The 27278-nt window shown below is 44.0% G+C and overlaps 1 protein-coding gene across 1 annotated transcript in view; it reads right to left on the minus strand.

Moving 5' to 3' along the window:
- ttn.1 (titin, tandem duplicate 1) overlaps nt 1–27278 on the minus strand; it is a 394831-nt gene that overhangs the window by 52480 nt on the left and 315073 nt on the right. The window contains 15 exon segments of the mRNA XM_051930464.1: nt 3–9131; nt 12710–13012; nt 13119–13706; nt 13796–14092; nt 14205–14402; nt 17371–17475; nt 19555–20145; nt 20240–20527; nt 20625–20915; nt 21009–21296; nt 21401–21706; nt 21801–22103; nt 22195–22491; nt 22580–22867; nt 26976–27275. Coding sequence (XP_051786424.1) covers nt 3–9131; nt 12710–13012; nt 13119–13706; nt 13796–14092; nt 14205–14402; nt 17371–17475; nt 19555–20145; nt 20240–20527; nt 20625–20915; nt 21009–21296; nt 21401–21706; nt 21801–22103; nt 22195–22491; nt 22580–22867; nt 26976–27275 — 13572 coding nt within the window.

Genomic DNA, 27278 nt, shown 5'->3' on the forward strand with positions numbered 1-27278 from the left:
AACCTGAATAGGAACAGTTTTGGTGCCTGCTACATTTGTGAGCTGCAGGTTGTACTGGCCGCCATCAACTCTTATGGCATCTTTAATAATGATGAGTGCTTTGAAATCACTGTTCTTGATCTCACATCTTCCACTCTCCTCAAGCTCCTTGTCTCCTTTGAACCACTGAATCGATGGAAGTGGCTTACCATAGACATCGGCATCAAGTTTAAATGTATCACCAGCATTCACCACAATGGTGTCTTTGTATTTGGGATCCATGGAAACACGTGGAGGTTCAACTTCATCTTTGGCTGTTATTGGACCTGTGTTATCCGATGGCTTGCTCATTGTTCCTGCTGCATTCTTTGCGATGACTCTAAAGTCATACTTCTCGCCCTCAGTTAAACCGGTAACAGTGAATTGTGTCTCAATGACATTTGTGTAGCTAGCTTTCATCCATCGGCCTTCAGGGAGGTCCCGTTTCTCCACAATGTACCCGGTGATTGCACTACCACCATCATACTCTGGTTTGGTCCACTGAAGAGTCACAGAGTGCCTTGTCACAATCAAGGCCTCAGGGCAGCCAGGTGGATCACAAGGGTCACGTGCCACATAGCATTCAGACACTTTGCTGGATTTGCCGATGCCAACGATGTTCTCGGCATAGACCCTGAACTCGTATTCAATGCCTTCTTCAAGAGGGCTTGTCTTGAAGCGAGTATCCTGAATGATGGTTTTATTGATCTTTGTCCAGAGAATACTGTTCCTCTCTTTCCGTTCTAAGTGATAACCAAGGATCTTGCTTCCACCATCATTAATAGGCTCATGCCACTGTACAATCATACTGTCCTTCGTAGCAGCAGTGACAAATGGAGTGCCAGGTGGGCCAGGCTCTTTGTATGGGTATTGGGCCACCACACATTCTGAGTCCAGAGCAAAGCTCTGACCATATCGGTTTTCGGCAATAATTCTAAATTGGTATTCAGATCCAGTTTTAAGTTTCATTACCTTGAGGGTTGTTCTGGCCACTGTGGCAGAAACGATTTCCCAGTTGGTAGTGGTGGTATCTCTCTTCTGAACAATGTAATTTGAAATCTGGCAGCCACCTGTGTATTTTGGTGGCTCCCAGGATATCGTAATGCTTTCTGCACTGATTTCATCAAATTTGACTGGCCCAGTTGGAGGACCTGGCTTGTCGAGTGTGATCACATCAATTGTTGCAACTTTCTGACCAACCACATTTGATACAGTGATACTATACACACCACTGTCATCCTTTGTGGATTCTTTGATGTTAAGGGTGGTGCAGTTGTCTGTGTCAACTACGTTAACTCGTGTTGTCTGCTTCAGAGTTTGCCCATCCTTAGTCCAGGAAACGGTTGGCTTGGGGCGACCAGAAATTGGAATTTCTATCTTCAGGTCTTGTCCCACCTGCACACTGTAATTACTGAAAGCAGGTTTCACATCAGGCTCGATGACAAGATCTTTGGCAACAACTGGTACGGCAAGAGATCTTGGGTCACTCTTTCCTTTCTCATTCACTGCTATAACTCTGAACATGTACTCTTCTCCTTGGGCTAAGTTGGTGATGACAGCATCCAGTGTTTTAACGTGTGCACACGCAGACCACTTCTCACTTCCCTTGGCCTGCATTTCCACAATATACTGGATGATTTTGCTGCCTCCATCATGTTCTGGTTTCTCCCAGCTAAGAGAGACACTCTTCCGTGTGACGTCAACGACAGTGATTTTACCTGGAGGCTGCGGCACTTCTGATACTTTGATAGGATCTGTGGTCTCTGCATGTAGGCCAATGCCGTGCTCATTTTCAGCAGACACTCTGAAGTAGTAATTGCAGCCTTCCTGTAATGAATCCACCTTCCAGGAGGTCTTGTGGCAGTTAGTCACCACAGCTGAATATGCTTTCCTTGTGCTTTCTCGCTTCTCTATAATGTAATTCTTTATTTTAGCTCCTCCATCCAACAGTGGTGGCTCCCATGTGAGGGAGACAGAATCTTTGGTAATTTCCTTTATTCTGAAGTTAACAGGGGCACTTGGCGTATCAAGGACTCTGACGCTGATGAAGGCAGACTTGGTGCCACTGATGTTCTCCACAGAAAGAGTGTATTTGCCACTATCAAATCTGTTAACATTGTCGATCACAAGAGAGGTGAAGCTACTGGTAACTTCTATTTGTGCTGTTTCCCTGATTTCTCCATCAACTTTGCCCCATTTCACTTCTGGGGCTGGGCGTCCTTTGATTGGAATGAACAATCTCAGAGAACCACCAGCTCTGACACTGACGACTTTCCTCAGCTCAGGATCCAAATCGAGGTCTGGTGCTTCTAACTTTTCTTCTACTAGGATGGCTCCGGCAATATCTGCATGTTCTCCAACTCCAGCCTTGTTAATGGCGCACACCCTGAACTTGTATTCGTGCTTCTCCTGTAACTTGTCTACTTCAATCCAGGTCTTTGGAATACCTGTGGGTGGTGTGCACATTGTCCATTCATCAGAGGTGGTGTCACATTTTTCTACAATGTATCCCTGAACTTCACTGCCACCATCATAAATTGGCTTGCTCCATGAAAGGAAGACAGATGATCTGGTGACATCTGTCACTTTAGGGTTGTTGGGTGGTCCCGGTTTAAAGATTGGATCACAGGCCTTGTACAAAGGAGAGGTCAAACTTGGCTGACCGACTCCAGCAGCATTCTCAGCAGAGACTCTGAATTCATAACTGTGATTTTCAAGGAGTCCAGTCACTCGGAAACGGAGCTCATTAACCACACGTTTGTTGCATCTGGTCCATCTTATGCCTTCCTTGTCTCGTTTTTCTAAGATGTATCCAGTAATCTCACTACCACCATCAGATGTTGGTCTGCTCCACACTACAATCATTGAATCTTTGGTGATAGTGGTCACTTCAGGAGACTTGGGTGCATCCGGAACAACAAATGGATTTTTCGCAATCACTGCATCTGATTCCAAGGGTTCTCCAACTCCATATTTGTTTACAGCCATAATACGGAAAATATATTCATTTCCTTCCAGAAGTTTGGTAACTTTAAGACTGAGAGTCTGCACCTTTGGATCCACTACAGTCCATACTAATCTGCTTGTCTCCCTTCTTTCCACAATGTAATGAGATATGTCACTGCCTCCATCTTGCAAAGGTGGCTTCCATGCAATTGTGCACTTCTCGCAAGTTACTCCAGAAATGGCAACAGGTCCTTCAGGTGGTCCAGGTCTGTCCAATACCTTGACGTTGACAGCAACTGATCTTTCACCAGCCACATTCTTCACGAGGAGGGTGTATTGGCCTCCATCAACACGTATGGCTTCTTTGACGCTCAGGCACGTGCTGAAGTCTGTGCTCTTGATTTCAAGGCGAGCCGTGTCTATCAGTTCCTGCTCTCCTTTTAGCCACTGAATGGTGGGAATTGGTTTTCCATGTACATCTGCTTCGATTTTGAAGGAGTCACCTGCATTGCAGACAATAGCTTCTCTGTATTTTGGATCCATGCTTATACGTGGTGGATCAACTTCGTCTCTTGCTGTAATCGGGCCAGTGCTTTCTGATGGATCACTGAAAGTACCAGCAGCATTTCTTGCAATAACACGGAACTCATACCTCTGGTCTTCAACCAACCCTGTCACAACAAATTCAGTCTCTGTCACATTGGTAAAGCTGGCCTTCATCCATCGGCCTTCGGGAAGTTCCTTCTTTTCAACGATATATCCGGTGATTTTGCTTCCGCCATCATATTCAGGCTTTGTCCACTGCAGGCTGACAGAATTTCTGGTGACAATGACAGCTACTGGTTTACCTGGTGGGTCACAGGGATCACGTGCTGCATAGCATTCAGAAACCTTACTGCATTTGCCAATGCCAACAATATTTTCGGCTGAGACTCTGTACTCATATTCAATACCCTCTTCCAAGCCAGTGGTCTTAAATCTGGTGTCCTGGAGGATCGTCTTGTTGAGCTTCACCCACAGGATACTGTTCCTCTCCTTGCGTTCTAGATGGTATCCCAAAATTTTGCTGCCTCCATCAATAACAGGCTCATTCCACTGTACGACCATGCTGTCTTTTGTAACGGTGCTCACAAAAGGTGTTCCAGGAGGTCCTGGAAGTTTAAATGGATACTGAGCCACCACAGATTCTGAGACGAGGAAGCTGCTCTTGCCATATCTGTTTTCGGCTGCAATTCTGAACTGGTACTCGCAGCCAGTCTTTAGTCGGCCAGCTTTAATTGTTGTCCTGGCAACAGTTGCTGAGACAATCTGCCAAGCTGTTGTTGAAGTGTCTCTCTTCTCCACAATGTAGTTGTTGATGCTGCAGCCACCATCATATTCGGGGGGCTGCCATGTAATAGTGATACTGTCAGCGGTGACTTCATCAATCTTGACTGGGCCTTTAGGTGGACCAGGCTTATCTAATACCACAATTGCCAGGTTCTCTGAAGCTTCTCCAGCGGTGTTTGCTAGTTTGACAGTATATTGGCCAACATCATCCCTGCAGGCTTCTTTAATCACCAGCTGGGTGTTAGATTCTGTGCTTTCAGCATTCACTCTGGTGGTTTGTTTCAGAGGAAGATTATCTTTGTGCCAGGTGACTGCCGCTTTTGGACGAGCAACAAATGGAACATCGACCTTCAAGTCCTCACCTGCTAGCACGCTGAATGTGGTGAATAGAAGCTTAAAGGTTGGGGGGATGACCAAGTCCTTTGCAATAACTGGGACGCTCAATTGGCGAGGATCGCTGATGCCTTTCTCATTCTGTGCTGATACACGGAACAGGTACTCCTCACCTTGTATCAGCCCGGACACGACAGCCTCTGTGACTTTCACTGTGGAGCACATTGCCCACTTCTCGCTTCCTTTACTCTGCATTTCCACTATGTATGCTATGATTCTGCTGCCTCCATCATGCTCGGGCTTCTCCCATGAGAGTGTAACGCTGTTTCGGGTGACGTCTTGGAGAGTCACTTTACCAGGTGGAAGTGGTCTTTCTGAGACTTTAATGGAGTCAGTGGTCTCAACTGGAAGTCCCACTCCGTATTCATTTTCGGCAAGAACTCGGAAATAGTAGCTGCATCCTTCCTGCAAATTGTCCACTTTCCAGCTTGTCTTGTGGCAGTTGGCCATAACTGTGGAGTAAGCCTTTCTAGTTGATTCACGTTTCTCTACGATATAGTTCTTAATTTTGGAACCTCCATCGATGATAGGTGGATCCCAAGTGAGGGAAACAGATTCTTTTGTTATTTCTTTGATCTTGAGGTTCTGAGGTGCCCCTGGAGAATCTAATACTCTCACATTGACAAAGGCGGTTTTGCTGCCAGAGCTGTTTTCGATTGTGAGCATATACTTTCCACTGTCAAATCTGTTCACATTTTCTACAATCAGCAGTGTGTAAGATGAAGTACTCTCAATAGTGGCCCGATCTAGTGCTTCTCCACTCTCTCTTGACCACTTAACATCAGGGACTGGTCTTCCCTTAATGGGTACAAAAAGTCTTAATGTGCAGCATGCTCGTATGCTGACAACCTTGCGGAGCTCGGCATCGAGTTCAATTTCAGGGGCAAGCATTCTCTCCTCAGCCTTCGGTGAACCAGGCACAAGTGCAGGCTCTCCGATGCCTTCAGAGTTAATGGCAGAAATGTGGATTTTATATTCCTGATTTTCCTTGAGGTTAATGATGGTGAAGGATGTAGCTTTGAGTCCAGCTTGTGGAGTAACAATTGTCCACTCATCCTCTTCAGGTAGACAAGTCTCAACCATATAGCCTGTGATCTCAGATCCACCATCATAAATAGGTTTATTCCAAGCAATCGTGATAGATGATTTGCTGGTGTCCAATACTCGAGGGTTACCTGGTGGGCCGGGTTTAAATACTGTATCTGAAGCCTTGTAGTAGGGACTGCATGGACTTGGGCCACTCAGGCCTGCTTTATTTTCAGCAGATACTCTATATTCATATTCATGGCCTTCGGTTAAGCCAGACACTTTGTACCTTAGATCTGTGACAACTCTCTTGTTGCACTTGACCCAGCGTAAGCCAGCCTTATCTCGCCTTTCCACAATGTAATTTGTAATTTCACTTCCTCCATTAGATTCTGGGTGGCCCCAGCAGACCACCATTGAATCTTTAGTGATGGCTGTGACTTCTGGGGTCTTGGGTGGATCAGGAGGCACATATGGATTTACTGCCATCGTGGGTTCTGACTCCAGTGGCTCACCAACTCCATATTTATTCACAGCCATGACTCTGAAAATGTATTCATTTCCTTTAAGGAGTTTTGTCACCTTGAATCGGTTCACCTGTACATCAGTAGCCACATTTGTCCAAGCCAGCCTGCTAGTTTCACGTTTTTCTATCACATAATAGTCAATTTTTGCACCACCGTCATCAGATGGTGGTAACCACGATATTACACATTTCTCTGTGGTAACTTCTGAAACTGCCAGCGGTCCTTCTGGTGGGCCTGGTCTGTCAAGGACTTTAACATTGAACACATGCTTTGCAAAGCCACCTGGGTTTGTGGCTGTTAGAACAAATGCCCCTCCATGTCTTCTTGTAGAGTCTTTGTTGATCAAGACAGTTGAAAAATCAGACATCTTAATTTCCAAATGTCCAGAGTCTTCCAACTCTTTATTGTCCTTTGTCCAAACCATAGTTGGCAGTGGCCGGCCGCTAACATCAGCTTCAAGTTTGAACACTTCTCCCGCTTTGAGAAGTATGACATCTTTGAATCGGGCATCAACCATAATCCTGGGCTCTTCAATGTCATCTCTGCAGGTGACGCAGTCTGACGGCTCTGATGGCTTGCTGATTGATCCCGCAGAATTTCTGGCAAGCACACGGAACTCATAAGAGGCATCTTCAGTAAGACCACTCACGGTGAAGCTGGTCTCCAGGATATTGCTAAAGTTGGCTTTTAGCCAACGGCCATTTGGAAGGTCCTTTCTTTCAACAGTGTATCCAGTTATTTTGAAGCCTCCATCGTATTCAGGCTTTGTCCACTGGAGAGTCACAGAATGTCTGGTAATATTGATAGGAATGGGCTTGCTGGGTGGGTCAACAGGATCAAGAGCCAACGTTGGTTCGCATGGTTTGCTTGGTTTACCTTTTCCTGCCATATTCTCAGCCGTGACCCTAAACTCGTAAGCAATGCCATCTGTAAGTCCAGTGGATTTGAAAATGTTTCCGACCACAAGAGCTTTGCTGACTGTCTGCCACAAGATGCTGTTTCTCTCTTTCCTTTCAATGTGGTATCCGAAAATTGGGCTTCCACCATCAGAAACTGGCTCGTTCCAGGCGATGGTCATTGTGTCCTTTGTGACTGCGGTGACCTGTGGAGTTCCAGGGGGTCCAGGAACTTTAAATGGATAGGCGGCAACGACACACTCTGAATTAAGTGGTGGGCTCATTCCGTACCTGTTTTGGGCTTTGACACGGAACTGGTACTCAACTCCAGTTGTCAGACGGGAAGCCTTGAAAGTGGTGCGAATGACAGTGGCGGCCAACTCCACCCATGATGTACCAGTAGTTTCACGCATTTCTACGACGTAGTTGCTAATTGGAACACCACCATCATTTTCTGGGGATTCCCATGACAGGATGATGAAGTCCGATGAAATCTCATCAAATTTAATTGGGCCTTTGGGAGGTCCAGGAATATCATGTATCTGGACTGAGATAGTGTCACTGACTTCACCCAGTATGTTCTTTGCTGTCAGAGTAAACTGGCCAGCATCATTTCTGGTGCATTCATTAATGCTCAGAATTGTCGAAGTTGCAGTGTTCTCAACATTCATTCTCTGTGTTTGTTTAAATGCTTGGTCTCCTTTCTTCCATGTGACTGTTGGCTTAGGTCTGCCCAGCACTGGAATCTCAACCTTGACATTGTCCCCTGCTTTTGCAATGACTGTCTTCTGGTAGATACCCCTCAGGTCAAATTCAGGAAGCCTTGTCTGTTCCTTAATTATTACTGGCCTGCTTTCTCTGGGGTCACTTCTGCCGCAGCTATTCACTGCCATAACCCGGAAGACATATTCCTCATTTTCATTCAGACCTTTAACCACATAGTCCAGAGCTTTGACGGTGCCAACGTGGGACCACTGTTCTGAGCCTTTCCTCTGAGCTTCAATGACATATCCAGTCACTTTGCTACCACCATCATGCTCAGGCTTGGGCCATGCAAGGCTGGCAGAGTCTTTGGTAATGTCCATGATGTTGAGGCTTTCTGGTGGAGATGGGGCTTCTGAAGCTCTGATGGGCTCAGGTGTCTCTGCTGGCTCACCAATACCAAATTCATTTTCAGCCATTACTCTGAAGTAGTATTCACATCCTTCTGCCAGGTTGGGGACTCTCAAGGAACACTTCTGGCAGTTTGTAGTAATGGTGGAATAGGCCTTACGTGTGGCTTCTCGTTTTTCAACAATATAATTAGTTACTCGTGATCCTCCATCAATCAGAGGCAGATCCCACTGAATTGTGATACTATCCTTGGTGACATCTCTGGCTTTCAGATTAATTGGTGGCCCAGGGGAGTCCAGAACCTTGACATTCACAAAGCCAGTCTTTTTGCCGGCAGCATTCTCAAGTACCATGGTGTATTTTCCAGCGTCATGTCTTGTGCACTCAGGTATGATCAGTAATGTGTAAGATTCTGTGCTATCGATGGAAGCACGACCCTTGAGTGGAATGTCACCTTTCATCCAAGTGACTTCAGGAGCTGGACGGCCTTTAATTGGTACAAAAATGCGAATGGACAGTCCGGCCTTCACAACAAGGGTTCTCCTGAGTTCAGCATCGAGTTCAAAGTCAGGGACTTCTTCTCTGTCCTTTATTTCAATGACTTCTTCAATCACAGCTGGCTCGCCAACACCTTCGGCATTCAGAGCGCTGATTCTGAAGTTATACTTGGCGCCAGGCTGAAGGTTTGCCACAACAAACTCGGTGATTCGGAGAGCAGTTCCGGTTGTATCTTTAACCCAGTCGTCATCTCCCACTTTCTTGTGCTCAACAATGTATCCAATTATGTCCAGGCCACCATCATAATGTGGCTTTCCCCAGTGAAGTGTTGCAGTGGACTTTGTGGTATCAGTCACTCTTGGATTTGAAGGAGGCCCAGGCTTATCTGGAAAACACAGGAAAATGTATCAAATGAAAAGTCTGGGTACTTGCTTGATAGGCAGAGAAATTCTAAGCAAATATCACTATAGATAAAATATTAATGAGCACTGATTAAAACCATAACATCAGCCACCATATTTTGACAAGCAGGTTACAATTACACTTAAAATGAAGAAAACTCAACAATCTGCCGGAAAGATAGAATCTTTACTAGATAGCAAAACATAAAGAGTTTAATTGCAAAACGCCATATTCAGAATTTTTATGGCCGTTAAGAGTCGATCAAGAGCACCATGCTTTTTTTTTTTTTTTGGTATTTGGTACATTGTATTAACCCCCTAGGGGAAATTGTCTTTTCTCACGACCTTTGGAAGTCAGAGCACAAGGTCAGCCATTGTACAGCACCATGGAGCAATTTTCAGGTTAAGGGCCCTGCTCAAGGGCCCAACAGAGTAGGATCCCTTCTATATACTGTCTGTGTATAAATATATTATATATATACTAGTCATTTAGCCCGTTACAATAACGGGCGCTAGAACAGTAGTGCATAAACATTAGTAGGAACAGTCTATATTAAATGGCAAGGGACTTTGACCTCATTCTTTTTGTTGGTCATATTTTTCTTTCTTTCAGCCTTTCTTTTGTTGCTGTTTACTTGCTGAGCTGACCGTTCTTCGTGGGCTGCCGCCGTGTATTGTGCGTCTTTAATTTTCTGTGACAGTAATACTGTCTTGTACGGCTCTATTCAATAAGGGCGCGCACAAAAAGGCGAGATTCAAAAGGACGACCTCAATTGAGCGCGGCGAATAAAGGCGTTCGTAGATAATTTAGTTCAAATGGCTCTGGAATATGTGAAGAGCAACAAAGGTGCAGATCTTTATTTACGCGCGCCTTTATTCGCTGCGCCCTTTTGAGGCTCGCCTTTTTGTGCGCGCCCTTATTGAAGGATACCGTCTTGTACGTCTGCTGGCTTGTACGTCCGTAATATACCTTTAATTTTCTCTGGCGGTAATACAGGCGTGCGTGTCGGTAATATGCCTTTAATCTCCTCTGACAGTAATACTGGCTTGTATGTGGCTGTAATATGCGTCACTGTATTGTGTACCTTTAATTTCCTCTCGCAGTAATACTGGTTTGTATTTCCATAAAACGCCTCTAACTTTCTCTGACAGTAATATCGCGCATCGCACCGTGCGCCGCGCATGCGCACTTCACCAGAAGACACCCACACACGGACACCTGGACGCACACAGGGATTTTATATATATAGATAGTGATATTTTTGAAAAATACGGTGTCTTATTGTCCAGCAGGTTAAGGTGTATTGTATCATTTCAGAGTGTCACAAATGTCACTTCTAGTCACAAAAGTTTAGTAAAATTCAAGACGGACTGACATTGTAACTTTATTTGGAATAACAGAATCTCTGCTTAAAGAAAGGCTTGAGTGGTCCAAGATTGCTGAAAATGTAGAAAACCTATGTCTGTCCGGGACAAACATGATTTGAGATTTTTCAAGTGTGGAGGACAAACATTTCGAGGATAAGATCGTTATACTCACGAATCAGAGCACTGGAGCGCATTAATTAGCACATGTGAGTAGGAATTTCAATTAAAAGTCGAGGAGGCTGTGGATTTGAAGTTCTGTGCTGAAGTATTTTTGCAGTCTCCTCTCAGTATGGAGTGAATGTTCTGTTAGGAGAGAATCACATCCCAAATGGCACCTCATCAGGGTTTTGTGGGTCTGCTGGACTCCACCTGTGTGATGTTTCTGAAGGGATGTTTGCTCTTGTTTGTGTCTGCACCATGTTATTATTTTGTTCTTCTCTTATCCTGTCTTTTACTTTTTAGTATATCCTTCTTAGTCTTTTTGTTAATTAAATCACACTTTTTAAAAACTTTTTTTGTGGAGAAGCTTATAATGGATATGTTCCATTGTGACAACACATTAAAAAAGGACCTCTTACTGAAACATAAAGGTATTTTTGAAATTGTAATGTTTCAATAGAGATTTAGTAAACTTCATGTCATGTTTTATGACTCCTGATCACAATGACAGGCACCTGGCTGTTTCATTGCCTGTCATTCCTATGATCCTAAGCACACGTCCCAGTCATGTCATCCCTGGGAGAGGGAGGTGACTCTCTTAGAAACCCCTCAGTAAGACGCCATGTCTCCACTGAGGGATCGACTGTCAGTTCGTCGTGATTTTCTTGCCATCATTATGCCTGTTCCAGCTCTACACAGTATGGTGTCGTTGTTAGTAACAGTAGGATGTTTAACTCTTTGGGGGCTGAATATTTTTTCGGGGCAGCTGGCAGGAACGCACAGCAGAGCAGCTGCCGGCCACCTGAGTTATGTTCACGCAGGCTAAGAGCTAAAGGCGGATCTGGCGAGAGAGTGAAGCGAATGAGCAAAGCAAAATACTCTGTAGAAAACGTTTCGTGTATTATTGCTGAATCGGACTGTGACTTATTGCGCTCCAAATTTGAGGCAAGTGACCTGGAGATCAAAAACGAAAGAGATGTAGCAGCATCGGCTGATCAAAGTGCTGAGTGCGTTCGTGTAGCAGGAATACACTAATATATGTCGTTGTAAGCCGACACCCGCCTTGAAAGAGATAAGTTAAGTAATAAATACCTGTGCTTCAGTTCAGTTTAAATAATTTGTATTTTCTCATTTAAATTACATGAATATTGCTTCACTGCCATTTTATTAATACGTTAGAAACCTTTATCTATAAAATAAATACAGTATATACTCACGTATAAGTTGGGTCTTGAAATCCAAAAAATGAATCATAAAATCAGACCCCGACTTATATGCCTGTTCAAAATTTTTTTTACATCTTCTTGCCTCTTCCAGTCTCGCACCAGTTTCTCAGACGCATCGAGTTTTGTTGCAGCAGCGCAGTTACCAATTTCTTTCGCCACTTCAACGACATTTAATTTAAAACCAGCTTCATATTTTCTTCTGATCAAACGCTTTATCGTAGATAAGGATGCTCTTACGATAAAGGTGTATGAGGGTGTGAGATACCAAAACACACAAATCAGTGTAAACGTTGCTTCGGGATAGTTCGGGTGTTACCGTGTGGTGACGTAGGCACAATAGAGAGAATGAGAGGGGTTAGGAGCACACACTGATACAGTGCATTGCTGCACCCACATAGAAATAAAAAGGCCGTGTGCTCCGTGGTGACTCTCTCAGGTGGGCGTTAGCATATCATAATCTCTTGGACCAATAGCGTGAGTTTTCCGCATTCGACTTATACGACTGACCTCATAAAATACCAGATATTATACATTAAAAACAAGTCCCGACTTATCCACGGGAGAACTTAAACACGAGTATATACGGTAATATAGCATTATGCATTTTTGCCGGTGTTTCTGTTAATGAACAATTTACAGTGCAAGTTCTGACTTACATACAAAATCGGGTTACGAACATCAGCAGGGATGGTATTGGTTTGTAGCCCATGTCGACAGCATGAAACTCTTGACGCGGTCATTTTATTAAAACATTTTAAAATGTGAACCAACAAAACTAGTGCAGTAATAAACAAATGAGGGAAACTTACAAGCCAAATCCTTCGTCATGACGTGCACCGATGGATCGCTGGGCTCCCCAAGTCCTGCTTTGTTTTCGGCTGTGACTCTGAACTCGTACTCCACTCCTTCTGACAGTCCTGTCACTTTGTAGCGGAGGTCCGAGACTGCCTTCTTTGTGGCGCGGACCCACCTCAGCCCTTTCCTTTCCTTCCTCTCAACAAAATATCCAGTGATGTCACTTCCACCATCATCAGCGGGCCTCTTCCAGGAAATGGTCACAGTATTCTTGGTAACATTGTCAATTTCTGGTTTTCCAGGTGGTCCAGGGGGGCCTAAAAAAATATTGTCAGATTTTAGGTGGTAGGCGTAGAAAACTAACAGACGTTCATTTAGCTTTTTCCATTATTGTAAAAGGGGATGTAAACTTATTTCACTTACCGAATCTGTCTACCATCTTCACAGGCTCCGATTGCACTGCATCGCCAACCCCGTATTGGTTCACCGCCGACACGCGGAAGACGTATTCATTGCCTTGAATGAGTTTTGTTGCTACAAAGCGGCAGTCTATAATGTTTTCCGCAAGCAGTGTCCAAAGTAGACGACTGGTTTCTCGCTTTTCTAGTACATAAGACTTGATGGGAGAACCGCCATCCTCACGAGGTGGCGTCCATGTCAGGGTCACCTTTTCAGCGGAGACGTTGCTGGATTCAATTGGACCAGGAGGGCCTGGTACATCTAGCACTTTCACCTTCACGTGCTCTTCTTTTGTGCCAAATGGATTGCTTGCACTGATGGTGTATTCTCCAGAGTCCTTTCGGGTTGCGTACTTGACCGACAGCGTTGAGGAGGTTGGAGTTGATTCAATGGTGACAATGTCAGAAGGCTTAAAGTCCTTTCCAGCTTTAGACCACACTGATGTTGGTGGAGGCTTTCCAAGGATGCTTGTTGCAGTTACGACAATTGTGTCGCCTGCTTTCACCATCAGTCCTTCCTTCACCGTTGGATCAATGACAATTGTTGGTGCCTCTGTTGAACACAAGAGAAAAGAAATTCATATCTTGTACTAAAATATGTGATGAAATAAATGACATCACTGCATAAGCCAGGTTTCTTACCGAACTCATCTTTGGCCACAATTGTGTCTGTTTGTTCAGATGGTGGACTAATAGCTCCTGCTGCATTCTTGGCTCGGATTCTGAACTCATACTTGCATCCTTCAGTCAAATCTGTCACCGTGAAGGCACAATCTTGAACATTCACGTGGTTTGCTTTCATCCAGGATTTGGCAGGCAAGTCTCGCTTCTCCACAATATAACCGGTGAGCTTGTGACCGCCATCATACTTGGGCTCTGTCCAGATAAGAGTGACGCTGCTGCGAGTGACGTTAATTGGATCGGGTTTACCAGGAGGGTCTAGAAGAAGTAAGAACATTAAAGTTATATGTGAAATTAGAATTTCTTTAGGAAAGTGGAGACACTCTACTTCAGAACGAATACACAAAGACGGGTTGAAAATCAGGCTCACCAATTGGGTCAAGAGCAATAACTGGCTCAGAAGGCAAACTGGGTTTGCCTACACCAGCCAAGTTAGTGGCCATCACTCGGAATTCATACTCGAGACCTTCAGTCAAACCTCCAACTCTGTATTCCTTCATTCTCAGGGGTGTCTTTGATGCCCTCTTCCACAGAAGACTGTTCCTTTCCTTGTATTCAACATGGTAACCTGGAGGAATAAACAATATTTTGATTATTTGGTGTCATACACTTGGGATTGGTAAACGTTTTCAGGGGGTGACTGTGGGAACAAAGGGGGCAAAAAGAAGGAAAACCTCACTGTCAGTAACCTCAACTCTGTTTGCTTTGCAGTCTTGAGGAAAAATTACCAGGCCTTGTTTGATGATGTCACATCTGGGCAACCGCTTGCCTCCACCTCTTCCAGGTTTACCAGCTTATAAAGATGGCACAGATTGTTAGAGGTCATCCTTTGAAGGGTCAGCACCATGGAGGAAAGAACCTGCTTCTGTGCCAATTTACCCTGCACCTTCATCTTGGTCACTGCTGCTTATGGGCTTAATGTCTGCCAAGCACCTTCAGGACATCAAGTTAGAATGGCTTTGGAAGCCATAAATGATCAAAAGCTCACAAGCCAGCTCTGTATTTTATTGAAATAGGAACTCTTTGTTGCTCACAGATAATCTTCAGAATTATTTGTACATTAAGCATGTAATTTGATTCTTTCATATTTCTTTGGTTTCCTTATGAGTTGTACTTTTGGAGACTCCTTTACATACCATATTTTACCTCTAATATGTTTTCTTTCTTTTGAAACTTCATCAAAACTTCCTAACAGGAAACTATAGCAAGATAGAATCTGAAGTATTGGTTTGATTTACTGAAAAATCAATAATCAGTCACTGGAGTCCGCTATAAATTTAAACTGAAAATTTCAGAAATTAGTCTTCTTCCGTGTTTTTAAGCCATATTTCTACATTTGTGTGTTCTGTGAATCACAGGATGTTATTGCATGTCATTTTTTCTAACCTCGCTAATTCAGGGCTGGAGCCTATCCCAGCTTTCATAAGGCACAAGGCAGGAACAGGGACAGGGTGCCAGTCTATAACAGGGCAAATACACACTCAAACCAACCACACACCAAGGCCAATTTAGCATTGCCAATTCACCTAACCTGCGTGTCTTTGGTGAGAGGAAACCGGACCACCCAGAGACATGGGTGAGCATGCAAAATCCAACCCTGCGGCTGTGTGCTCTCCGACTCAGATTGTGTTTTTTCCACCCTGCCTGGATAAATACACGTATAGCCGGCAGGATATTTTATCTATCGGTTTACTATTTGGTTTGTTATTATATTCTGTCTTCTTGTCTTTTTGTTTTTTTAACTCTTATTCCTCACACTGAGTCGATTGCACCTTCAATTTCGTTGTTCCTTTGTAAAAGTGACAATGACAATAAAGATCTATCTATCTATCTATCTATCTATCTATCTATCTATCTATCTATCTATCTATCTATCTATCTATCTATCTATCTATCTATCTATCTATCTATCTATCTATCTATCTATCTATCTATCTATCTATCTATCTATCTATCTATCTATCTATCTATCTATCTATCTATCTATCTATCTAACTGGAAAACAAACCCTGGTCTCATTACTGCAAGGTAGCAGCACTACCATTGTGCCCCCATGCCACCCATACAAGGTACTTTAATCCATTCTTGTTTATGATAATGCTGATGAACAACAGCTGCACCAAGGCTGTTAAAGAAGCCCTGCAGCGGGTCGTAAAAACAGCAGAGGCCATTACTGGGACTGAACTGCCATCACTCGAACTCTCGTATAAGACTCGCTGTGTGAGGAGGGCCAAAAACATTCTCAAGGACAAAACTCATGCTGGAAATTCTTTGTTTGAGCTCCTCCCGTCAGGAAGACGCTTTAGGTCAATCCGTGAACGCGCAAACAGACTAAAAAAGAGCTTTATCCCATCTGCCATAAACTTTCTGAACTCTGAATCTCCTCAGTCTGAGCTCATTTTTAATTGAACATGTGCAATAAGCTATATTAGTAATGTGCAATATACTAATGTAATACAATATAGAATATGGAATGTACTATTCATTAACAATTTATGCTAATGTACTTTGAGCAATAATAATTTGCTCTGGTTACTTGATCACTTAACACTGTTGTGAAGGACAGCCGGGTCCCATGCCCGGCAGGGATGCCCCTACTGCACCTGTTCCGGGGGAGCTACCATGGACAGCTCAATACCTCCCCCGGGACGCTTGGTGGCAGCCTCCCTGGCGGACGATGATTCCCCAACCTGGCGCATGGCTCCATGGGAGATGGAGTCTTCCACAGCCTGGCTGGGGGCTTGGATGGCCGCTAGGGGGAGCTGCATGGAGTCTGCAGCCCGGCTGGTCGAATCTTCAGCCCCACCTGGAAATGCAATTAGGACCAGGTGGTCAAGCACCTGGAATGCTTCCGGGTGGGGTATAAAAAGGGCCAGCCACCACCACTCAGAGCCAGAGTTGGGAGGAAGGAGACAAAGCTTGTGGAGGAGTGGTGGGAGAGAAGAGTGTATTGTTGTTGTGTGGAAAAGGAGTGCTTTTGGGACTGTGTATTGCCTGTGGGTCACGGGGAAGATGTGCTCCCACGGGTGAAAAAAAATAAAAGCCCTTGTGTTTTATACGTGCCTCAGTGTCGTTCTGTGTCGGGTCAGGCGCCTATATAGCACCTTTCCTACACTGTATATGACATATTTAGAATTATTTGACTTTTCTTTAAATGCACCTTAGGGCTGTCACAAAAAGTCATTTCGTTGTGTTGCACAATGACAATAAAGTCCTTGAACTTGAATGGCAACATAAATGGCATGTTGGTTTGGATATTTAAGTGCGAATTTCGCCGTACTCCGTTCACACGATGATGTTGCTACTACCATCTCTGCAGGCTTGAATTTTATGGATTTTTAATGTCATAAGTTTGTGAGGAGCCACATCCTGTCAGATTTGATGGGGGCCTCAAAGATGCACATTTTCTGTTTGGTCTCTTAAGCCCACTTCTGGACCACAAGTTGTTCTATGACTGATAATCTCCCTGTGAAGTCGTCTTTAAAAGTAAAAGCAAATGAGGATTTACAAATACTGTCCGAATCGTAGTCACACACCTGTAATTGGAGAACCTCCGGTCTTCTTTGGATCTGTCCAGCACAAAGCTACAGACTCGTGTCGTACGGCGACAATCTGTGGTGGCGCTGGGGCATCGGGAACATCTGTGATGGGAAACAAAGAGGAAAATTAAGTATGATGAGAAATATGAAACATTTTAACATAATTAATTGGAAAAGTAATGTCACCATGCCACCCTCTACTACAAGGACAGTGAGCTTCAGTGGCAACCGAAAGGCTCCTTTAGCTCAGAAAAGGGTCTTGTTTAGTCAGACAGGGTCTGGCACATAAGCTGATTACATAGTTTACACAATGCTCGTCTTTACTCAGAAACACTGAATAGCAGCTAGAAATGGACATGGGCTGCAGGGACGTTCTTAGGCATATGCGAACTAGGGCCCCGGCCCGGCCCCGACTTACAATTTTATTTTTTTGTTGTCGGGCTGTGGGCCTGGGGCCCCTGTCATGCCCCTGGCACTGCAGCCGTCTGTGCCAGTCCCAGGAAATTCAGTTCAGTGCATCTCTTAGTCTTAATAACAATGGTAATTTATTATCCAAATTGCAATCTTACTCTAAATCCCTAATAATATTGTCACACTGTCGTAACTTTGCCAAATGCACGATAGCAAACGTTAATTTTAGAGATTTGTTTCGGATTCATTCAGAGAGATCCCCATAAAAACATGAAATATCCCTTTCTTACCGGCCTTTACCAGATCCAGAACAAAATCAATATTTTACCACTCTGCATACACACAAGCGTACATGTAGGCCTACTGGTCATCTAAGGCCTTTTCTGGACGTTTTATTAGAACATCTTCCTGAGCTCCAGAGCCACCCGGACCCCCAAACTGCTAAGAACGGCCCTGTGGGCTGAGACCACTTACAGCAAGTGTAGCCCCTAAGAGAAAATGTGAATGCCTACTGGCACCATATATATGACAGACCTCTACCTCCATAAATCCTGGCAGCCATTTAAGGACAGTGATACACTTTACAAATAAGGCAGAGGATTGCTTGCAGTCATCAGCCTGTGCGGAGGGGGGCTGTGTAGGACAGCTCTGTCACGCTGAATTTCACTTATATGCACTTTTATTTGGATCACGGACCACTTTGTCTGCACGTTTCCTTTGTCGGCCATTCATTTTGGCACGACAGCAAAAGAGCTGGAGCCTATCCTGATAGCACAGAGCCTAAGGCAGGAATGAGCTGTGGATGGCTTGCAAGTCGCTTTAGAAGACAAAACTTAACCACTTGATGACAATTTAGAGTTGCCAGTCATCTTAGCATGTATGTCTTTCAGATGTCGGAGGAAACTAAACTAAATGAGGGTGTAAATGTGGACACTCCATGTAAATGAGAATCGCTAATCATATCACCACACCTTCGGTACTTAAGTGCAGTCATAGATCAGGATAAATACCTGCATGTGGAGTCGAGCTCATGTGGTGCCTTTGTATCGGCACTTCAGTCACCCGCACGTTAAGCCAGTTGATCAACACCACAGCACAAAGTAGGGGCCCGGCCTTGCAGTACTGGGCCATTTCCGCCCATGAAGACCACTTTGCCATACAGCCTTACAGGCTTGCAAGTTATCCCTACTACAGTGTCGTTTGATATTTTTTCGACCAAGGAGATTACATTTTCTATGTGCATTGACACTGTTTCAAATTTATTTGCACCGTTTCATTGTTATTCACAGGTAGCACCATTTGCTTATTGGTTGCCACAGATTCAATCTGGATATACACGGCACAGAATGTAATTGATAACCTTTGCCTATCTGAGATTGTGGATATTCTGAACCTCTTCATAATTTTTGAAAGAATCTTTAAATTTAACTTTGATCTCCCAAATTAAGAGTTTAGCTCATTCTTTCCACTTTGATTTACGGCTCTCAGGATCTTTCCCAGCCTTTCGACTTTGTTTCTTCTCCTGATCCCATCCATCTCTTACTGTTTTACAGTTTTACAAAAGAATTCTTTCCACTCATGAACTTGGCTGCCCCATATTTTACAAAGCTATGGTGTTGGTCTAAAGTAACAACATCATATCTGAGGAGCGCTCGGTATCTCTATGCTTCTGATGTCACCCCATCCATGCTTCCTAACTTTGCTTATGTCTGCCACTTCAGGTCAGTGAGTCTTGGACTATTTGAGAAGACATTTAACAAAGAGACTTACTGAAGGGATGCTGAGCCACGATGCTTTCTGATTTGAGTCCTTCACCAACACCATACTTGTTTTCTGCACTGACTCTGAAGACATACTCGGTTCCTTCATGTAGTCTTGTAACATGGAAGGTTGTCTTCTGCACAGCTGAAGCACATGTTACCCATTTGTTGGTAGTGGAATCCCTCTTCTCAAGTATATAATTGGTTATTTCTGAACCACCGTCATCCTTTGGTGGGCCCCATTTTAAGATCATGCCATCAGCTGTAACTTCATCAAACTTGATGGGACCTGTAGGAATTCCAGGTTTCCCGACAACCTTCATAAAGATGGTAGCCTCCTTGGTTCCAGCAGCATTCTTCAAGGTGATGGTGTATTTTGCAGCATCTGTCTTTTGGCAGTCATGGACCAGAAGGACGGTATTCACAGCAGAGGACTCCACAGATACTCTTCCGGAGTCTGTGAGTACCAAGTCTTCTCCTTTCTTCCATGTCACAGAAGGAGTAGGCTTGCCACTGATTGGGAGCTTCAGACGGAAACTGCTGCCTTCTTTGGCGACGTACGTCAAGTCGTGAAGCTCTCTTAAGTCGATGTTTGGCATCACTGTAGGGAAAATGAAAAATGAGATGTTTGAAATTAAATGGTTGACAAAACAGAATCAAAACCAAATAAATATCTTCTTAAAAGAGACCCTCACCAATATCATCCTTAGCAATGACATTAAGCTCCCGTGGTGAGCTGTATCCTGAATCATTTTGGGCTCGCACTCTGAATGAATACTCCTTTCCTTCTTCCAGGTCTTTGATACTGTGCTGCATGTTCTTGGATCTCATAATTTCCTTCCACTTGTCGTCACCAATCATTGTTTCAAGGACATAGGCTGTAATGCGGCTTCCACCATCGCTGATGGGTTTCTTCCAGCCCAAAGTGCAAGAGTTCTTAGTGACCACCAGAGGTTTGAAGTCTATCACTGGCCCAGGTTGTTCTGAAAATAAACAGGTCATCGTTATTTCACCATCCACAGATCTGACTTTTTTCTACAAGGAAATATTTATTCGCACAGGCCTCTGGTCTTTTCTTACCTGATGCTCGGACAGCATCACGGGTTTCGCATGGCTCACCAATGCCATATTCATTTTCAGCCAGCACACGGAAGAAGTACGATTTGCCTTCTTCCAGATTCTGGATTCTGAAAGAGGTCTTGGGACAGTCAGTGGAAACCGTTGCCCAAGCCTTTCTTTCAGCATCTCGTTTCTCAACAATATAACTCTTCACAGGGCTGCCTCCATCAATGAGTGGTGGATCCCAGGAAATAGCAGCAGAGTCTTTGGATGTCTCTTTGACTATAAGATTAACCGGTGGTCCCGGAGTATCTAAACAGAAATGGAAAAACAGCAAAATTAAAGCGTGGTGTCATGTAACAGGGTGGAGTTTTCATAAGAAACTTCAGGAATATACCAGCTTACCAAGAACTTTAACAACTATCGTGTAAGTCTTCACGCCGCTGCTGTTCTCCAGAGTCAAAATGTATTTGCCAGCATCGTATCTGTTAACATTTTCACAGTAGACAAGGGAGTCGTACTGTGTTGTCTTGATTTCCAGTCCTTGTCGGTCTCTTATATTGGCGTTCATCTTTGCCCATGTGATCTTAGGAGCAGGACGACCTCTGATTGGCACATATATCCTCATAGTTACCCCAGCACGGAGAACAAGGCCTTTCCTCAGGTCAGCATCCAGTTCAGCCTCAGGTGCAACTATAAAAAGAAAGATAATACAATGCAGTGAAATAATTCCTCCGTTGCATAGAATTTGTGAGTCAGAACACTATTCTTCGAACACGTTAGAATGAGACACCTACTCAGTATATCCTTTGCCATGTGCTTCTCAGGAACCTCACTTGGCTCGCTGTAACCGATCTTGTTGACTGCTGACACGCGGAACTGGTATTCTGTATTGTCAACCAGTCCAGTAATTGTATAGCGTGTTTCCTGCAGGTTCTTTGGCACATTACACCTTATCCAGTCCACTCCGTCACCTCGTTTAATCTCAACCAGGTAGCCTAAAATGGGACTACCACCATCATATGCTGGTTTGCTCCAAGTGAGACTCACAGAGGAGTGAGTTGTATCGAGCACCTTCGGGAAAGCTGGTGGGCCTGGGGGATCTGCCAGATGAAAACATCAAGGACAGCATGAGAAACCCATAAACTCGACACTTTGATCATTTGACATCTACTTGCTGATTTGCCACACACTTACACTGAGGATCAAGGGCGATGGCAGCCTTTGATGGGTCGCTGGGTTTGCCAGCTCCAGCTTTGTTCAGAGCAATGACTCTGTACTCGTATTCTGTGCCTTCCTGCAGTCCTGTAGCTTTTACTGTCCTCTCAAGCACAGGCTTTCTGTTCACCTTACCCCAGTTGACTGCTTTTGTCTCACGTTTCTCCAGCATATAGCCAAGTACAGGAGAGCCACCATCATTTGCAGGAGCTTTCCAGCTGACAGTCATGTGGTCTTTTGTGATATTTGAAATGACAGGAGGATCGCAAGGTCCAGGGACATCTGCAAACACGAAGGACAATTTTAGCATATAAAAACTCTTCACAGAAACATGCAGTTAGCAAAAGAAGAAGGGCCTTCTCATTGTTCTCACCATATGGATTCTTGGCAACAACAGCATCAGTCATGATTGGATCGCCAACTCCATATTTGTTTTCAGCACTAACGCGGAACTGGTACTCATGTCCCTCAATCAGTTTCTCCACAGAGCAGCCTGTGAGTTGGAGGTTGGCAGTGACTTGAGCCCAGTTAGGTCTGCTGGTCTCCCGCTTGTCCACAATGTAGTTTGTAATTTCAGAACCGCCATCACTGAGTGGTGGCTCCCATGCAAGGTTGACTCGGTCAGAGTAGATGTTGCTTATTTTGATAGAAGCTGGAGGGCCAGGTTTGTCTGAGGAAAGAGAGACCTACGTTAATATCATGCACGTCAACACCTCTAAGCAATACCGGGAATATGGGCCAAATTAAAATGCCCTTACCAAGGACCTTCAGTTTGATGTTGGCAGATTTGGAGCCGCTTGCATTTTCAGCAAGAATTGTGTACTCCCCAGTTTCTTTCCTCATCACGCTGAACAGTTCCAAATGGCACAGGTTCCTCTTGGTTGTGATCTTGACACCTTCAGCAGGTTTCACAACTTCACCATCCTTCTTCCAAGTTATCTTTGGCATGGGTTTGCCAAATACATTGGCTTCAAGGCAGACATTGGCTCCAGCCTTGACTGTAATCAGGGACTTCATGGACACACCAAGATCGATCTTTGGTGGAACTAAAAGCACAAGATCAAAAAAAAGGAATAGTTTAAATAGTCAAAACTGTGAGAACATCAGTTATAAAAACAGTGCTTTGAAAAAGTATGAGTGGAACTAGGTCTAAAGTTTTATTTTTGTAAACACCATTGCAAAAATGCAGCTACAGTCCAAAATGGCATCTTGGAAGGTAAAACGACTCATTGTGGGCGACACAGAGAATCAAGACCACCCTGCTTTGACTGCAAAGTGAAGATCAGAAAAACGCACTCCGTATGGGACTATAAACTGGTTTGCATAGAACACAACAGCCATTGGAACAAATGACAACACAAGACAATATGGAGACAAGTTAACAAAAGCGGCAAAGGTTTATTCATGGTAGGGGAAAAACACCAGAGAAGCAAATCAAACCACAAATCACAAAGCCAACACATGAAACCAGGAACAAAGTCAGAAGAATGTCGTAACGCTAACCCGGATTTCTTACCCCTGACTAGTCTAGAACATTCTATTGGCATTTGGTCAAAACTAGGAGGCACTGAGAACTGGGCACCACCATCTCATGTAGGGAGAAGGAACTGACATCATGACGTTCAGTAAAAAGCACAGGAGGAGGGTTTAAGAGGCCATGACAGTGGAGTTATGTGAACAAAGGGGTAGGAGGCAGAAGGTCAGCTTTAAGAACTACATCTGTATCTTGCAGTGCGTCCTTCAATGAGATGAGGTGCTGGTGGCTGTCCACCAGAATGCCTGCATCTGAACCCGATTGTTTTGACTGAGAAAGTTGCCTCCATCGGGAAGAAAGCATGACTGTCTGGGGTCTGAATGGGGAAGGCAATTTCGTGAAGAGTTACAATATTTATGAATTAGTTTTTGTATTTGTGTGTTGGGAAAGGTTGAAATATTCTTTAGTAGGGATCTGAAAAGATCCTTTTTGATATCTAAGAGATTCCTTTCTGGCATTATTTTGTCATAGTAGATACAGTGCATCCGGAAAGTTTTCACAGCGCTTTATCACTTTTTCCACATTTTGTTATGTTACAGCCTTATTCCAAAATGGATTAAATTCATTTTTTTCCTCAGAATTCTACACACAACACCCCATAATGACAACGTGAAAAAAGTTTACTTGAGGTTTTTGCAAATTTATTAAAAAAAAAAACTGAGAAATCCCATGTCCATAAGTATTCACAGCCTTTGCTCAATACTTTGTCGATGCACCTTTGGCAGCAATTCCAGCCTCAAGTCTTGTTGAATATGATGCCACAAGCTTGGCACACCTATCCGTGGCCAGTTTCGCCCATTCCTCTTTGCAGCACCTTTCAAGCTCCATCAGGTTGGATGGGAAGCGTCGGTGCACAGCCATTTTAAGATCTCTCCAGAGATGTTCAATCAGATTCAAGTCTGGGCTCTGGCTGGGCCACTCAAGGACATTCACAGAGTTGTCCTGAAGCCACTCCTTTGATATCTTGGCTGTGTGCTTAGGGTCGTTGTCCTGCTGAAAGATGAACCGTCGCCCCAGTCTGAGGTCAAGAGTGCTCTGGAGCAGGTTTTCATCCAGGATGTCTCTGTACATTGCTGCAGTCATCTTTCCCTTTATCCTGACTAGTCTCCCAGTTCCCCACAGCATGATGCTGCCACCACCATGCTTCACTGTAGGGATGGTATTGGCCTGGTGGTGAGCGGTGCCTGGTTTCCTCCAAACGTGACGCCTGGCATTCACACCAAACAGTTCAATCTTTGTCTCATCAGACCACAGAATTTTCTTTCTCATGGTCTGAGAGTCCTTCAGGTGCCTTTTGGCAAACTCCAGGTGGGCTGCCATGTGCCTTTTAGTAAGGAGTGGCTTCCGTCTGGCCACTCTACCATACAGGCCTGATTGGTGGATTGCTGCAGAGATGGTTGTCCTTCTGGAAGGTTCTCCTCTCTCCACAAAGGACCTCTGGAGCTCTGACAGAGTGACCATCGGGTTCTTGGTCACCTCCCTGACTAAGGCCCTTCTCCCCCGATTGCTCAGTTTAGATGGCCGGCCAGCTCTAGGAAGAGTCCTGGTGGTTTTGAACTTCTTCCACTTACAGATGATGGAGGCCACTGTGCTCATTGGGACCTTCAAAGCAGCAGAAATTTTTCTGTAACCTTCCCCAGATTTGTGCCTCGAGACAATCCTGTCTCGGAGGTATAAAGACAATTCCTTTGACTTCATGCTTGGTTTGTGCTCTGACATGAACTGTCAACTGTGGGACCTTCTATAGACAGGTGTGTGCCTTTCCAAATCAGGTCCAGTCAACTGAATTTACCACAGGTGGACTCCAATGAAGCTGCAGAAACATCTCAAGGATGATCAGGGGAAACAGGACGCACCTGAGCTCAATTTTGAGCTTCATGGCAAAGGCTGTGAATACTTATGGACATGTGCTTTCTCAATTTTTTTATTTTTTATAAATTTGCAAAAATCTCAGGTAAACTTTGTTCACGTTGTCATTATGGGGTGTTGTGTGTAGAATTCTGAGAAAAAAAATGAATTTAATCCATTTTGGAATAAGGCTGTAACATAACAAAATGTGGAAACAGTGATGCGCTGTGAATACTGTCCGGATGCACTGTATCCTGAAAAAGTTCAAATTAATTGACATTATGCCACTCTGCTATTTTGTTTCCTTGTGTAATGTCATCTGCCTGACAGTATAGAGGTCAGCGTGTACACTTCCCTATTATCTGAGATCAGATAAAACTCAATATTTTTTGCTGAATGTTTCTCTGGTGGGTCTTCCTGGTGTTTCATTTGACTTTTTGGTTGGAGCTTTGGCTTGATTTCCAGTTAACAAACACAGACATATTTTCAGATTATGTTTCCTCGCTTGGTCCTTTCCCTAAAAATCCTTACTGTCTCTTGGAGTCAGTTGTAATCAGTACAGGTAGGTGAGGTATCTCTCATTCTCCATCTGTTGTACTTCTTTCAGGCTACGAGTCTTAATACCCCCAAGTGGACTTAACACCATCGCCTATCATTGCACAAGATTTTGACGTTTTGGCCATTTGGGCTTGATGCCATTTGTTTCAGATAGCAGGAAGGGTTCTTCAAAATTAGCCTACTACAGGTAAGCCCTGTGTAATACTTTATTCTGTAACACAGACGTATCTGAATTTTAATTAAATGAGATGTGTTAGCTTCAGATTTGCTGGAGGTGTACGAGTGACTGACTTCTCAACTCTTGTTGATTACAGGAGAGTCTGTCATTCTTGTACCTGCTGATCTAGTCCTACAATACAATACAATACAATACAGTTTATTTTTGTGTTGCCCAAAATCACACAAGAAGTGCCGCAATGGGCTTTAACAGACCCTGCCTCTTGACAGCCCCCCAGCCTTGACTCTCTAAGAAGACAAGGAAAAACTCCCAAAAAAAACTTTGAAGGGAAAAAATGTCAACAGCTCAGGCCCTCAGTAATGCAATGAAATGAAAACCAAAGGTTCATTTGTGCCTTCCATTCTGTCGTGGGTACCAATCCTGACGTAAGGCCATGAAAATTAAATAAAAATACTACATAATACCTAACAATTTTTCCCAAACTATGCTACAATAGACCATCAATTATGTTGTCTGTTAGGCTTTTTCTCTGAATTCACTGTCGTAATCTTCTTTATTTATTTAACTGGTTTGTACAACGCTAAATACTGTATACCCTGCCGTTCTTTCTTATATTCTGTAAGTGCCTTGAGCATGGGAAAGGCGCTATATAAATAAAATGTATAATTATTATTATTACAAAAAAAAATTCTAAGATTTATTCTGTCCAAAGATAAGATAACGAAATATGGGCGGCTCCATCTCAAACAGCATCAGACCCTTAACGTCACACACAACAATAGTGTCAGTCATAAAGCAAAAACAATATGGCAACAGTTATCTTCATAGTGCTCAAAAAATTAGCATCATGGCACTTGCACTACTCTGGAACTTCTAGAGATGTAAGCTCCATATATTTTCATGTTTTTGGTTTTTATTTGTGAAAAGCACTGGGTGACTCTGTAAAGTATGAAGGTCTACAGCATTTCAGCATCCTTAGTTTTATTTGATCTGAAAAAGGGCACAAGCCTGTGATTACTCAGGGAAGTCCACTTACCATTTTCTGCCTGTACAGTGATGGGATCAGAGAGTTCAGAAGGTCGGCTCATGTTGATTGCAGTCTTGGCGATGATTCGGAATTGATACTGGCCTCCTTCTTCTAGACCAGTGACCACATACTCCTCTGTTGGGACGTTTTGGTAGCTCGTGTTGCAACGTGTCCATTTCTCTCCGGGAAGCTTACAAGCTTCAACGTAGTAGCCAATGATCTTGCTGCCTCCATCATGCTTTGGTCGAGTCCATACAAGGGACACAGTACTCTTCGTTATGTCAATGGGTTCAGGCTTGCCAGGAGGATCTA

Source organism: Erpetoichthys calabaricus, chromosome 8 (assembly GCF_900747795.2).
Source record: "Erpetoichthys calabaricus chromosome 8, fErpCal1.3, whole genome shotgun sequence".
Lineage (NCBI taxonomy): Eukaryota > Metazoa > Chordata > Cladistia > Polypteriformes > Polypteridae > Erpetoichthys > Erpetoichthys calabaricus.